Below are 15,359 nucleotides of genomic sequence, written 5' to 3' on the forward strand. Positions count from 1 at the left end.
AGTAGATAGCCTTGATTTAAACAGTCCCTCTGTGGGAGCTGATGTTACCTTTTGGAATGTCGTACACACACACTACTTGTTTGTTTTGGTGTTGTCACATCACTTAACTCCAGTACCCGCTGTTTTTCTGTGTGTCTTTCAGCGTTCACCATGATGATTATCCTGGCTCTGATCCGTATTGGTAAAGACCGGGGCGAAGGCCGCCCCCGTATGGCCCAGATCTCTGGGGTGCCAAACCTGTTTGGAGTGTGTGTCTACTCCTTCATGTGCCAGCACTCCCTGCCCTCCCTGGTGACGCCCATCTCTGATAAGAGGCGTGTGGGAACCCTGGTGGTGTGTGACTATGTCCTCATCCTTGGCTTCTACGGCCTGCTCTCCTTCACAGCCATCTTCTGCTTTGACAGCTCCCTGCTGCACGACATGTACACCCTCAACTTCACTGACAACTGTGATGTGCTGGACATCCCCGCGTTGCGCTACTTCCTGGGCCTCTTCCCCGTCTTCACTATCAGCACCAACTTCCCCATCATTGCAGTCACGCTGCGCAACAACTGGAAGACCCTCTTCCACCGCGACGGGGGCACCTACCCCTGGGTGGTTGACCGCATCGTCTTCCCCCTCATCACCCTGGTGCCGCCCATCATCGTGGCCTTCTGCACCCACAACCTGGAATCCCTGGTGGGCATCACGGGCGCCTACGCTGGCACGGGCATCCAGTACGTCATCCCCGCCCTGCTGGTGTACTACGGCCGGCGCCACCTGGTGCCTATGCTGGGCACGGACGAGGTCAACAAGCACCGGTCCCCGTTCCGCCACACCTTTTGGGTATGGTTTGTAGTGGTCTGGGCTACCTTCTGCCTCATGTTTGTCACAGCCAACATCATCCTGGAGGACACCAAGAAATGAGGACACTGACTGACTGTGAAAGACTGGTTTCTCTGTGTGGGTGTCTTGTATTTATACATTCTCTCTACCTGAGGCCTTCCTGAACTTGGTACAGGTTGGATGGTGTGCCTTTTTATGCTGCTCTTGTAGCATGGGAAACCCTTTTAATTACAGCGGTAATCAGCAGTTGAAACAATTATAAAGTGTCCTCCCCACCCGTTTCAGTAAAAAGCTTGAGGATGGTACTGGAGAAATGTAACCATTATCAAATTCATAGACCAAGATATGCATGCAAGGACTAGCCATCCATGATATCGAAATGATCGTTTTAACAATGTTTTAAAGCTATATAGTGTTTATTTACATTTACTTTGTTTACAAACAGTCCCTGTTTCGGTAAAAAGCTTGAGGTTGGAGCTGGAGATGTAAACCATTATCAAATTCATAGACCGAGCTATGCATGCAAGGACTAGCCTTCCATGATATCACAATTATAATTTTTACCATGTTTTGAGGCTATATAGTGTTTATTTACATTTACTTTGTTTACAACATTGCAGTACAACAAGCTTATATTATAGGTACTGATCAGTTGTGAGAGTTGAACTAAGCGGATGAGGCATTTAGAAGTTATATTCTTCAAGAATCAATGGGCACATACATTTATTAATTATATCAACTGCAGATCACCCCTTTTAAGAGTAATCTATACAATATGTGGAAGGGACCAAATATCTAGTGATTGTATGAAAGCTGCTACCGTATGTAGGAACACAAGGAAGAGGACCTTGTTCACTCTGTTCCAGTGTCCCTCTGTAGAAAAATACAAGCTGAACAATCAAAGACTGTATTAGCAAGGCATTGCACTACACAACAGCACTGTTTTTAAGCATATACAAAGAGCTGGTCAACTTGTTTCCAAATGCCTAAAATAACTGAAGGAAGGATAGAGAAGGGAGGTGTCAGTGTTCCTCTGGACCTTCAGAAACAGTGTTGTGGCTAAAGAAAAATAGAACCTGACAACTAACTCAACGCTCCTGTTGCTAATGGCAATGCAGAGAGACTTTAATGCGGCTTTAAAATGAACTTGGGATGGTGAAAAAAGCAAGCTAAATTAATCTGCGATAATCAGTTTATTATGGCTGGCATTTCTACATTCCTCACTGGTGGCTCTGCCTCAGTTCTCCTTGTCTTCCCTGTGAACAATGAACCTTTGTCCATGACAGATCCCTGACTGATGGAAGAGCTCCGTCCCTGGTCATCAGGAGACCAATCTTGAGTTCAAACTCTGTACACATACCACCATCATGTTTTACTGTTCACCACCAAATCATCAGCCCTTCATCAGCTTCATGTCAGCACCCGACTGCTCTCTGTTGAACTTTGACCCCAGAAAGTTATCAATGGACACAGGAAGGTTTATGTTGGCTACATGGTGAGCCAGGTGGTACGGTGCCTACTGTGCCCACAAAGACGCCTCTACAGTAGTCCCAGTATATCTCTTTTTGCAATCACTGGTTTGCTCATACCATGAACTGCACTGTTGGTTAAGGTCTTGTAAGTAAGCATTTCACGGCAAAGTCTACACTTGTTGTATTCGGTGCATGTGGCAAATAAAGTTTGATTTGATTTTAACCATCTGTCTTGTGCTCGCACGTAACGAGAATTTCTCAGCTGGCTAATTTGTTGTCAGCTCTTTACTTGAGGTTTTATTACAGTTTCCTGTTAGCTCAGTTTGATCGACTAATTAGATTTTACTTCCAGACGTGGGAACAGCCTCTTCGCCCCGAGCTCTGCTCATGCTAATGTCCACATTATACGCTTCTGTCTCCTCATTGTCATGTCCTCTGGTTATATATATATATATATATATATATATATATATATATATATATATATATATATATATATATATATATATATATAAATATTGGGGTGTAGGGTTCCATATTACACGGTCACATTTGAATGGTAGTTTTCTTTTAGTATGTAAGTGCTAAAGTAATAGCTAAAGTGTATCGTTAGCTGCCTGTCATTAGCACACTCCTAGTCAAAAAGGGAAATGCTTATTACCATTCATGGTTTGCACCTGCAACATTGCACAAGTTTGCACATAATTGCCTTGGGTTTTACCTTTTCTGTGTTTTACATAGACTTTTGCAAATGGTTTATCATGAAGAGGTTTATAAGGGTTGATAACTATGGTATTTATCTAACAGTCTTCAATGGTATTCTTAACCCATCAATATATACAGCTTGACACTATTTAAAATGCATTAGACTAATAGTCATGCATTGTAGCATATTGATGGCAGTACAGTATTGTTGAGGACTATTGAATGAGAGACCTCTGCATGTTGTTGGTATTGTGTGTGTGTGTTAGGACAGAACAAGAGTGCTGACTATTTCTGTAACACTGCTTCTCTCAATATTGGGTTCCTTCTCTTCAATCTTGGGTTCCTTCTGGTAATTATTGTAAACATTACATTTCTGCATGCAGCTCCTTCCAACATTCTGCAGCCAGTAGTCAGCTGTTCCTTTAAGGCTTCCAGGTTGTGATGGGTGGGATGGTTACTCCTCTTCTTATCTTCTTTTCAATACAAATGTGCAATATGCTTTGAACTGGGTTGGGGAAGTAAGATTTCAAGCGAATATTAACTGTTTCTGAGAGTGTTTGTCTGTGTGTGTCAGTGTATGTGTCACTTTGAAAAGATTTTAAATGCGTATGTCTGACTCTTATTTGGAGTTGTGAAATGTGCCTTTTTCCCGAGGTTATTGTTTCCATTCATTTGTTGACTGTTGTTTTTCCTGGCATGTCTTTGTCTTAAGCAGCCTGTCAGATAAGATCTGCATGTAAGCCACTTAATTTAACTGACAACCAATGTCTCCTAAAATAAACTGGGATATCCTTGTCTTCTAAAGTGTGGGTTCGCCTCGTCTTTGACAGTTTTGTGATTATTAAAGAGATATATGTAATATTAACATTGTAATTTCAGAACATTTCCTTAATATATTAACATTTAATAGTGGAATGATAGTTTTTCGCAATATTTTTTCCAAAATGTTTTTTTTGGGCCCACACAAAATGTGTATTCTAATGGTGCAACCTTCTTATTGGCCAACAAAAGATGGACTGGCTCTTGTCAAATTAGTTCTGAGTGTTTTTTTTGGCTTTTTGAGGTTGGTTAGGTTTTGCACATTTTTAAAACAAATGCACTACGGTATGCATTGTGGGTTGAATGCTGTAACACAGAATAAAACAATGAATAAAAGTCCTATGATGGTAGACTGCCCCTTACTACATATAATCTTTTAACCATCATTTATTCACATTACTTTAATAAAATATTTCAGTCGTGTATATTACATAAGCTCAATTTGATGACTTTATTTCATACCAAGTCATCTCATCTATATAGAGCTGCTGTCTGACAAAATCACTATTTTTAGTGGTTCTTCAAAGTAAATAAGGTACTTTTAGGGCTCCCGAGTGGCGCAGCGGTCTAAGGCACTGCATCTCAGTGCTAGAGGTGTCATTACAGACCCTGGTTCAATTTCAGGCTGTATCACAACCGGCTGTGATTGGGAGTCCCATAGGGCAGCGCACAATTGGCACAGCGTCGTTAGGGTTTGGCCAGGGTAGGCTGTCATTGTAAATAAGAATTTGTTAACTGACTTAGTTAAATACATTTTAAGATTGCTGATACCAATACAAATTTTGTCACGTGCCGAATACAACCGGTGTAGACCTTACAGTGAAATACTTACTTACAAGCCCTTAACCAACAATGCAGTTAAGAAAAATACCCCCCCAAAAAAGAAGAAATAAAAGTAACAAATAATTAAAGAGCAGCAGTAAAACAACAATAGCTAGGCTAGGCTATATACAGTGGGTACCGGTACAGAGTCAATGTGCGGGGGCACCATTTAGTTGAGGTAATTGAGGTAATATATACATGTGGGTAGAGTTATTTTAGTGACTTATGCATAGATAATAACAGAGTAGCAGCTTCACTTAGATCATGTATTTTCAGGTAGAGATACCTCACGCAACTGCTCTCTATCACGTGTTTTTCTGTCTCTTCTCTTCTCTCCCGCTCTGTGTATGTCCCACACAGACTGGACAAGTAGGATTTTCTGGCTCCAGTCGATTTGACAATGAGATTTGCTGGCCCCAGTCAATTTGACAATGCGATTTGCTGGCCCCAGTCAATTTGACAATGAGATTCGCTGGCCCCAGTCAATTTGACAACAAGAGATTTGCTGGCCCCAGTCAATTTGACAACAAGAGATTTGCTGGCCCCAGTCAATTTGACAACAAGAGATTTGCTGGCCCCAGTCAATTTGACAAGAGATTTGCTGGCCCCAGTCAATTTGACAAGAGATTTGCTGGCCCCAGTCAATTTGACAACAAGAGATTTGCTGGCCCCAGTCAATTTGACAACAGGAGATTTGCTGGCCCCAGTCAATTTGACAACAGGAGATTTGCTGGCCCCAGTCAATTTGACAACAAGAGATTTGCTGGCCCCAGTCAATTTGACAAGAGACGGTTCGTTGTTGAGTTGTTACACGTAGTACCTTTAATTCACTGTGTTGCACAAGTTCAACCATTGTTCTTTTTTCAATGGTTTTCAGAATGGTTTTGAATGATTTTGCCTGTATGTGAATTCAATCAATGCTCAGTCTAAATGTTTTCAATTGTATAATTCCTATGTTTCTGTTTCAAAAAGGAAATAAAAGCATTTTGTTTGTCTGGACCTTTTGAACCTTAATTAAAGAACAGATGTTTGAAATTAACTCTTTGATGGTGAAGTTCTGTTCTCATTAAACATTCACTTGAACTTACATTTCACTTCCTGTTTCAAAAGACCAATAATGTTCCGTTAGAAACCCTTTGATGAGGGTTTGAAACATTTCCAATTTGAACGGCCTGGTTTTGACAAAATACAACTGTCAAACTATCCCTGTCACGTCTGATTTGGACTGGCGGATAGGCGGAATCAAATGCAGGAGACAGAGGTGCTGGAGGTGAGTGTCTTTTAATAAAAACGGACACACATAAACGCCGAAAAGCACAGGGCGCTATACAAAGTGCGCCTGGGAGAAACACCTTCCCATAAAACACAAAATATAATTCAAAGGCAAGGAGCGCAGCCCGGTAAACCCTTCCCGTATAATTGACGCTAACACAACGTGGACAATAAACAATCCCGCACAAAATCCCAACTGAAACCACACATTAAATAAGTCCCCACTAATGACATACACAAAACAGGTGCGGAACAGACAGACAAAACTAAACGACACAGAAACAACGATCGGTGGCAGCTAATAGGCCGCGACGACGACCGAGGAGGGGCGCCACTCTCGTTGGAACCTGTGACAATCCCTCACAATGCTATTAAGCAGTTTATCCGTTTACTTTTTCATATTCAGATGTTTAGAATGCATGAATCACTAGTTAAATGTTAATTTGCTGTAACTTGTGTCATTTTTATCGCTGTCATCTATCTCCTGTCATCAGGTGGCGGAGTTTGGGAAGAAAGTGTCATTGGAGGGTGTGTGTGGTCTCCTGGCATCACTTCATGTTTTTCCACTCCCTGTCTCGTGTGAAGATCCTCCATAGTCTTTTGTCAGTGACAACAGATCCCTCTTTTTATGGTCATAATAAAACTTCCTGCTGAATTTCAATCTTGACAGGGCTGCGGCACCGTCATTTAATTCACCCTCTGGCCTTTTATGTACAATACCTTCAGAAAGTATTCACACCCCTTGACTTCTTCCACATATTGTTGTGTTACAACCTGAATTTAAAATGGATTAAATTGAGATGTTTTGTCACTGGTCTACACACAATACCCCATAATGTAAAAATTGAATTCTTAATTTTTATAAATGAAAGCTCAAATGTCTTGAGTCATTATTCAACCCCTTTGTTATGGCAAGCCTAAATAAGTTCAGCAGAAATTTTGCTTAACAAGTCACATTAGTTGCAAAAATTGTGTTTAGTAGTGTTTAATATGATTTTTGAATGACTACCTCATCTTTGTACCCCACACACAATTGTCTGTAAGGTCCCTCAGTCAAGCGGTGAATTTCAAACACAAATTCAACCACAAAGACCATGGAGGTTTTCCAATGCCTCACATTAAAAAAGCAGACATAGATTATACCTTTGAGCGTAGTGAAGTTATTAATTACACTTTGGATGGTGTCTCAATACACCCAGTTAACTCAAAAAACGCTCAGGGATTTCACCATGAGGCCAATGACACGTGGTTAGTTAGAAAGTAAACCATTCCCAATACCTTGGCGGGCTCACTTAACAATATAATGACTCATCCTCAGACACATGCAATAGGCCTACAGAAGAGTTGTCTGTATTTGCCACTACTCATTATGTGATCTGCATTACTGATTGTTCAACTGGCTGGCTCAAGCTGATCCTGATCCATGCTGATTGACCATGTCTATTCCGCTGTGCTGACCACACAGTACACTTTGCTGTGCACTGATTCCACCGTGTTTTCATCCACAACACAATCTTTATCACTGAACTTAATTTTGTGCTGTACTCTTTGATCATGATGTTATTGATGTGGGAGAGGAGTCTATTGATCATGTATCTGCTGTCTTAACCAGCGTTGATAGAGAGCAGCAGGCAGGTGCATGATTCTGGGTGCCAGGTAGGTTGCACAGGGAAGCATGAGGCAGGGCTCTCTGCTACTGGAACTGCTGCAGCCCTGAGTCACAGAGGAGGGTACCACCTGCTCCTTATCAGTGGTCACCTTCTGTCCTCCCTCCACTCCTTCATTCTCTCCTCCACACCCTGGGGGAAGAGAGGATGTGATCAACCTGGCAATGCCAGGCTAGAGAGGCTTATTCTAGGTGTTGTATTAGGAGAGGTGCCCAAACCGACATAGCAGAGGAAGTCATTAAAGAGAAAGCAGTAGTAGCAGTTGGATAGAAGATCCCCTTATTCAAACAAGAGGGTGCTGGAGGCTAGAAGATCCCCTTATTCTAACAAGAGGGTGCTGGAGGCTAGAAGATCCCCTTATTCTAACAAGAGGGTGCTGGAGGCTAGAAGATCCCCTTATTCTAACAAGAGGGTGCTGGAGGCTAGAAGATCCCCTTATTCAAACAAGAGGGTGCTGGAGGCTAGAAGATCCCTTATTCTAACAAGAGGGTGCTGGAGGCTAGAAGATCCCCTTATTCTAACAAGAGGGTGCTGGAGGCTAGAAGATCCCCTTATTCTAACAAGAGGGTGCTGGAGGCTAGAAGATCCCGTTATTCAAACAAGAGGCTGCTGGAGGCTAGAAGATCCCGTTATTCAAACAAGAGGGTGCTGGAGGCTAGAAGGTTCCCTTATTCTAACAAGAGGGTGCTGGAGGCTAGAAGATCCCGTTATTCAAACAAGAGGCTGCTGGAGGCTAGAAGATCCCGTTATTCAAACAAGAGGGTGCTGGAGGCTAGAAGATCCCCTTATTCTAACAAGAGGGTGCTGGAGGCTAGAAGATCCCCTTATTCTAACAAGAGGGTGCTGGAGGCTAGAAGATCCCGTTATTCAAACAAGAGGGTGCTGGAGGCTAGAAGATCCCGTTATTCAAACAAGAGGCTGCTGGAGGCTAGAAGATCCCGTTATTCAAACAAGAGGGTGCTGGAGGCTAGAAGATCCCCTTATTCTAACAAGAGGGTGCTGGAGGCTAGAAGATCCCCTTATTCTAACAAGAGGCTGCTGGAGGCTAGAAGATCCCGTTATTCAAACAAGAGGGTGCTGGAGGCTAGAAGATCCCCTTATTCTAACAAGAGGGTGCTGGAGGCTAGAAGATCCCGTTATTCAAACAAGAGGCTGCTGGAGGCTAGAAGATCCCCTTATTCTAACAAGAGGGTGCTGGAGGCTAGAAGGTTCCCTTATTCTCAAAATGCTACACTCAAGTTATTCTGGCCATAGGTTATCAGGTATTAGAACCTGTTCCGGTGTCGACCCAGCCTATATGATAGTCTAGTTTTGAATACAGATAGTTTAATTGCTAAAGTGGATATTCATTAGTAGAGTAATATATTTTTCATGGCATGCAGTATGTATCATGTATTTGAGCCTCCTTAGCAGTCGGTGGGTTTAATGGAAGTCTGTGGGAGAGATTCAAGTCACACTGGAAGAAGTGTTTTAGGGACGATGGCCAAGCCCTGCGTGGTGAAAAGCTCTTAGCATCTTATTGGCTACCATCGGGAAGGGAATAGACAGGCATCGATAGTAGGGATAATAGGTTCCAACTAAATTACCCCTCCTCTCCAGCTACCTTTCTTAAATTGTTTTTAAATTGCTCTCCCTTTTTCTCTCTCCATCGATAGGTAGCAAGCCAGCACTGGTTGAATATTCTAGAGGAGCCACTGTCTGGAAAACATTTCAGTGGTTGATTTATGACCATTACAGGACTCACAGTGGAACACAAATACCATTTACTTAAGTCTATATTGTTTACGTTTTAGGGATGTTAAGGAGTCTGTGTGATCTGCCTTACCCTTCAACTGTTCATCATCAATCAACTTTATCAGCCTACTGTCCCAGTACTCAATATTCATTCGGTCTGCACTGGTTCCTCAAAAGCAGCATCGTAACAGACTATAGATGGAATACCAAAATGTGTGAGCAGCTTATCTCATGCTGGGCTGTAGAGAGTTTCAAATTGATGTTAAATCCATGCCTGGAATACTGCATATACATGTAGAGGAATATCTGATGTTTGGGAAAATTGAAAGTAGAAAGCGTGTTCTGTATCATGACAGACAGACCACATGATGGTATCTTTATGTACCATTACACCCGTTCAGGATTCAGGACACAGGTGGCTAGAACAGGTTAATCCTATCTGCTGTCTCCTATCTCACTGCTGTCTACTGGGGGAGGGCTTGACACCTGTCTGGTTAACACTTTCAATGGCATGAAATCGCCTGTGACATGGCATGGGTTTCTCCAGTCCATACACACCTCTTACCCTTTCTCCGCCCCCTACAGTACAACACTGACAGGGTTCACTCAGGGGTGTCCTAGTAGAAGATGATCATGTCTGGTTAGCTATCAGTCACCTGGAGGTCAGTATTTAGGTGGGGTAGCACTAGGAAAGGTCCCAGTCAGGATGCAGACATGCACTCATACTGTAGGCCTGCTACATGGAGCCTTACTCTCTGTCTTGTTGCGTGTTTGCATAGCTCCAAGTTGACAGCATGGCGGCCCAGCCTCAGACCGGACCGGGCTCTCAATCTGCCGTATTTACCCAGGATTCACAAGGGTTTCTCGCTGAGGATCACAGTGAGCAGTGAGTGAGCAAACACCATGGACGGGGTTGTCTCGCTGGCTGGCTGCTGTTTACTCTCGCTACTGTGTCAGGAGTGACCTTGGGACAGTGTGCAAACAGTCAGTTATCAATCCGCAGACGCTGGCAAACCCATATTATTTCAACATAATTCTCTCATGTCCCGGATTTACCCAAATGTGTGTTTTTGATGTTTTTAAAATGTTTTTGAATCGGTTTATCTTGGCGAGCCCATGTAACAACGTAATGCTTAGTCAAGATGATTTATATGGGAGTCTTAGTTACTGTCTGATTGCATCAATATTTTCTTTAGAATAAAGGTTTATCTTAAACCCCTATTCCCTCACTCTTAAGCCATTGCTGACCACAAACTGCTGTGGTTTTGGTTGAGAAATTTGACCAATCGACTGGTTCCTTACAGGGAGTGCGGTCCTCTCCCTCTCCAAAAAAACTGATAATAGATTTTAGATGATAGGAGGGGAGGAGGAGGAGGGGGTGGGCGCTGGTAAGAGGGGGTGGAGGTGTGTGAATTTGATCTGGGCGATAAGGCTCTCTCTCTCTCTATCAGTGCCCAGAGCTGTTTGAGCCCTGCCTCGTCATCCATCACTGGCCTGGGGAGCCGCCACCACCACCATCGCACCGCCGCAATGTGTGCTGCATAGCAGATGGGGCAGAGTGCAGCAGTCCACCCCCGCCCCCCCACACATACACACCAGACACATTGCAGCATAGGTCCAGAGCCTGGTTTCTTATGTTTCTCAAATGTCATGTTAGTTACAGTCCCTATACACGTTTTGGCTCAACAGCAGTGCAGCACAGGGACTGAAACATTCACTGCCTCTGACACACCTGTAGGCAAACCCGTGGCAAGGTTAATAGTGTTAATTACCACAGTACTACACAGTCTCTTTGAGGATGACAGTGGCAGTTGCTAATCATGCATTCTCTCAATATCCTGCTCTCTCATTATTTATAAGCTACTTTTCCCATGTAGGTAATCAGTATGGGGGAAGGTATAGGGATATTTCACACAGGGCCTGAACATTTAAATGGGCCATCACTCAACTTCTGGACAGCACTGAGTCTATGTGATCACATTCCCCAGATATGGAGAAGGTCATGGGTGGTAATATGACAGGCATGCTACATCTGTGTGTGTGCTGGGTGGGTAATTGGCATGAATGAGTGATCTGAGACTAGCAGTCCAAAGCTTCTCAGACAGGATGCAGTCCATGGACTTCCCCTGGGCTAGCTAGCTCGTCTGACAAAAACGGTGAGAATTTAAGCTCTGTGTGTATGTGTTATTGTGTAAGTATGTGAGTGTGTGGATGTGATTGAGTTAGTGTGAGTGTGTGTACCCACCCGTCGACCATCCCTTCCCCAAGGGCTCTGATCGTCAGCAGGAGGAGGGAGGCTAGCGTGCGCCTGGCAGGAGAGGATTAAGAGACACAGTTTGGATTGATGTGGTCCGACAGTGTCAGACAGTCAGCTCCACGCCTCTCATTAGGATACGCCGGCGGAATGTAAAATGTCTGCCGCTGATGGCAGCTTAAGCCCCGTAGAGTGATGATGCTGAAACAGCCGCAGAGGGACTTGAGAGAGACACGCGGCAGCCAGACAGCAGCTTTGGTCACTGTCACCTCTCCTGTCCCTGTCAGTGTTTTTGTCCTCGTCCTGTCTCTGTCTCTGTCCCGCTCCCTGTCCCCGTCCATCTCTGTCCCTGTCTCTTTACCTGTCACTGTCCCTGTCTCTGTCCCTGTCCCCGTCCATCTCTGTCCCTGTCTCTTTACCTGTCCCTGTCTCTGTCCCTGTCCCTGTCTCTGTCACTTACACACTGACAATTTATCACTTTGTCAACTGGAGTGTGTATCAACTAAAGTGTGTATCAACTAGAGTGTGTATCAACTAAAGTGTGTATCAACTAGAGTGTGTATCAACTAAAGTGTGTATCAACTAGAGTGTGTTTCAACTAAAGTGTGTATCAACTAGAGTGTGTTTCAACTAAAGTGTGTATCAACTAGAGTGTGTATCAACTAAAGTGTGTATCAACTAGAGTGTGTTTCAACTAAAGTGTGTATCAACTAGAGTGTGTATCAACTAAAGTGTGTATCAACTAGAGTGTGTATCAACTAAAGTGTGTATCAACTAGAGTGTGTATCAACTAAAGTGTGTATCAACTAGAGTGTGTTTCAACTAAAGTGTGTATCAACTAGAGTGTGTATCAACTAGTGTGTATCAACTAGAGTGTGTATCAACTAGTATGTATCAACTAGAGTGTGTACCAACTAGTATGTGTATCAATTAGTGTGTATCAACTAGAGTGTGTATCAACTAGAGTGTATATCAACTAGAGTGTGTGTCTACTAGAATGTGTCAACTAGAGTGGATATCAACTAGAGTGTATATCAACTAGAATGTGTCAACTACTGTGTATATCAACTAGAGTGTATATCAACTAGAGTGTATATCAACTAGAGTGTATATCAACTAGATTGTGTATCAACTAGAGTGTATATCAACTAGAGTGTGTGTCTACTAGAATGTGTCAACTAGAGTGGATATCAACTAGAGTGTATATCAACTAGAATGTGTCAACTAGAGTGTATATCAACTAGAGTGTATATCAACTAGAGTGTATATCAACTAGAATGTGTCAACTAGAGTGTGTATCAACTAGAGTGTATGTCAACTAGAGTGTATATCAACTAGAGTGTATATCAACTAGAGTGTGTATCAACTAGAGTGTATATCAACTAGAGTGTGTGTCTACTAGAATGTGTGTCTACTAGAATGTGTCAACTAGAGTGTGTGTCTACTAGAATGTGTATCAACTAGAGTGTATATCAACTAGAGTGTATATCAACTAGAGTGTATATCAACTAGAATGTGTATCAATTAGAGTGTATATCAACTAGAGTGTATATCAACTAGTATGTGTCAACTAGAGTGTATATCAACTAGAGTGTATATCAACTAGAGTGTATATCAACTAGAATGTGTATCAACTAGAGTGTATATCAACTAGAGTGTATATCAACTAGAGTGTATATCAACTAGAGTGTATATCAACTAGCGTGTATATCAACTAGAGTGTATGTCAACTAGAATGTGTATCAACTAGAGTGTATATCAACTAGAGTGTGTGTCTACTAGAATGTGTCAACTAGAGTGGATATCAACTAGAGTGTATATCAACTAGAATGTGTATCAACTAGAATGTGTCAACTAGAGTGTATATCAACTAGAGTGTATATCAACTAGAGTGTATATCAACTAGAGTGTGTCTACTAGAATGTGTCAACTAGAGTGTATATCAACTAGAGTGTATATCAACTAGAGTGTATATCAACTAGAATGTGTCAACTAGCGTGTATATCAACTAGAATGTGTCAACTAGAGTGTATATCAACTAGAGTGTATATCAACTAGAATGTGTATCAACTAGAGTGTATATCAACTAGAGTGTGTGTCTACTAGAATGTGTCAACTAGAGTGGATATCAACTAGAGTGTATATCAACTAGAATGTGTCAACTAGAGTGTATATCAACTAGAGTGTATATCAACTAGAGTGTATATCAACTAGAGTATGTGTCTACTAGAATGTGTCAACTAGAGTGTATATCAACTAGAGTGTATATCAACTAGAGTGTATATCAACTAGAGTGTATATCAACTAGAATGTGTCAACTAGAGTGTGTATCAACTAGAGTGTATGCTAACTAGAATGTGTATCAACTAGAGTGTATATCAACTAGAGTGTATATCAACTAGAGTGTATATCAACTAGAGTGTATATCAACTAGAGTGTGTATCAACTAGAGTGTATATCAACTAGAGTGTGTGTCTACTAGAATGTGTGTCTACTAGAATGTGTCAACTAGAGTGTGTGTCTACTAGAATGTGTATCAACTAGAGTGTATATCAACTAGAGTGTATATCAACTAGAGTGTATATCAACTAGAGAGTATATCAACTAGAGTGTGTGTCTACTAGAATGTGTCAACTAGAGTGTATATCAACTAGAGTGTATATCAGCTAGAGTGTATATCAACTAGAGTGTGTGTCTACTAGAATGTGTCAACTAGAGTGTATATCAACTAGAGTGTATATCAACTAGAGTGTGTGTCTACTAGAATGTGTATCAACTAGAGTGTATATCAACTAGAGTGTATATCAACTAGAGTGTATATCAACTAGTATGTGTATCAACTAGAGTGTATATCAACTAGAGTGTATATCAACTAGAGTGTATATCAACTAGAATGTGTATCAACTAGAGTGTATATCAACTAGAGTGTATATCAACTAGTATGTGTCAACTAGAGTGTATATCAACTAGAGTGTATATCAACTAGAGTGTATATCAACTAGAATGTGTATCAACTAGAGTGTATATCAACTAGAGTGTATATCAACTAGAATGTGTATCAACTAGAGTGTATATCAACTAGAGTGTATATCACCTAGAGTGTATATCAACTAGAATGTGTCAACTAGAGTGTATATCAACTAGAGTGTATATCAACTAGAGTATATATCAACTAGAGTGTGTATCAACTAGAGTGTGTGTCTACTAGAGTGTATATCAACTAGAGTGTATATCAACTAGAGTGTATATCAGCTAGAGTGTATATCAACTAGAGTGTGTGTCTACTAGAATGTGTCAACTAGAGTGTATATCAACTAGAGTGTATATCAGCTAGAGTGTATATCAACTAGAGTGTGTGTCTACTAGAATGTGTCAACTAGAGTGTATATCAACTAGAATGTATATCAACTAGAGTGTGTGTCTACTAGAATGTGTCAACTAGAGTGTATATCAACTAGAGTGTATATCAACTAGAGTGTATATCAACTAGTATGTGTATCAACTAGAGTGTATATCAACTAGAGTGTATATCAACTAGAGTGTATATCAACTAGAATGTGTATCAACTAGAGTGTATATCAACTAGAGTGTATATCAACTAGTATGTGTCAACTAGAGTGTATATCAACTAGAGTGTATATCAACTAGAGTGTATATCAACTAGAATGTGTATCAACTAGAGTGTATATCAACTAGAGTGTATATCAACTAGAATGTGTATCAACTAGAGTGTATATCAACTAGAGTGTATATCAACTAGAGTATATATCAACTAGAGTGTATATCAAC

The 15,359-nt window shown here is 41.5% G+C and overlaps 1 protein-coding gene across 1 annotated transcript in view; it reads left to right on the forward strand.

Annotated features, from left to right (window-relative positions):
- Positions 1 to 2,699, forward strand: part of LOC115171424 (transmembrane protein 104-like) — a 76,982-nt gene extending 74,283 nt beyond the window's left edge. The window contains exon 10 of the mRNA XM_029728225.1: positions 143 to 2,699. Within this exon, the coding sequence (XP_029584085.1) occupies positions 143 to 906 (764 nt within the window). The 3' untranslated portion in view covers positions 907 to 2,699. The remainder of the gene's footprint in view (positions 1 to 142) is intronic.
- Positions 2,700 to 15,359: the final 12,660 nt, after the last annotated feature.

The sequence above is a fragment of the Salmo trutta genome, chromosome 32 (assembly GCF_901001165.1).
Source record: "Salmo trutta chromosome 32, fSalTru1.1, whole genome shotgun sequence".
NCBI classification, from domain to species: Eukaryota; Metazoa; Chordata; class Actinopteri; order Salmoniformes; family Salmonidae; genus Salmo; species Salmo trutta.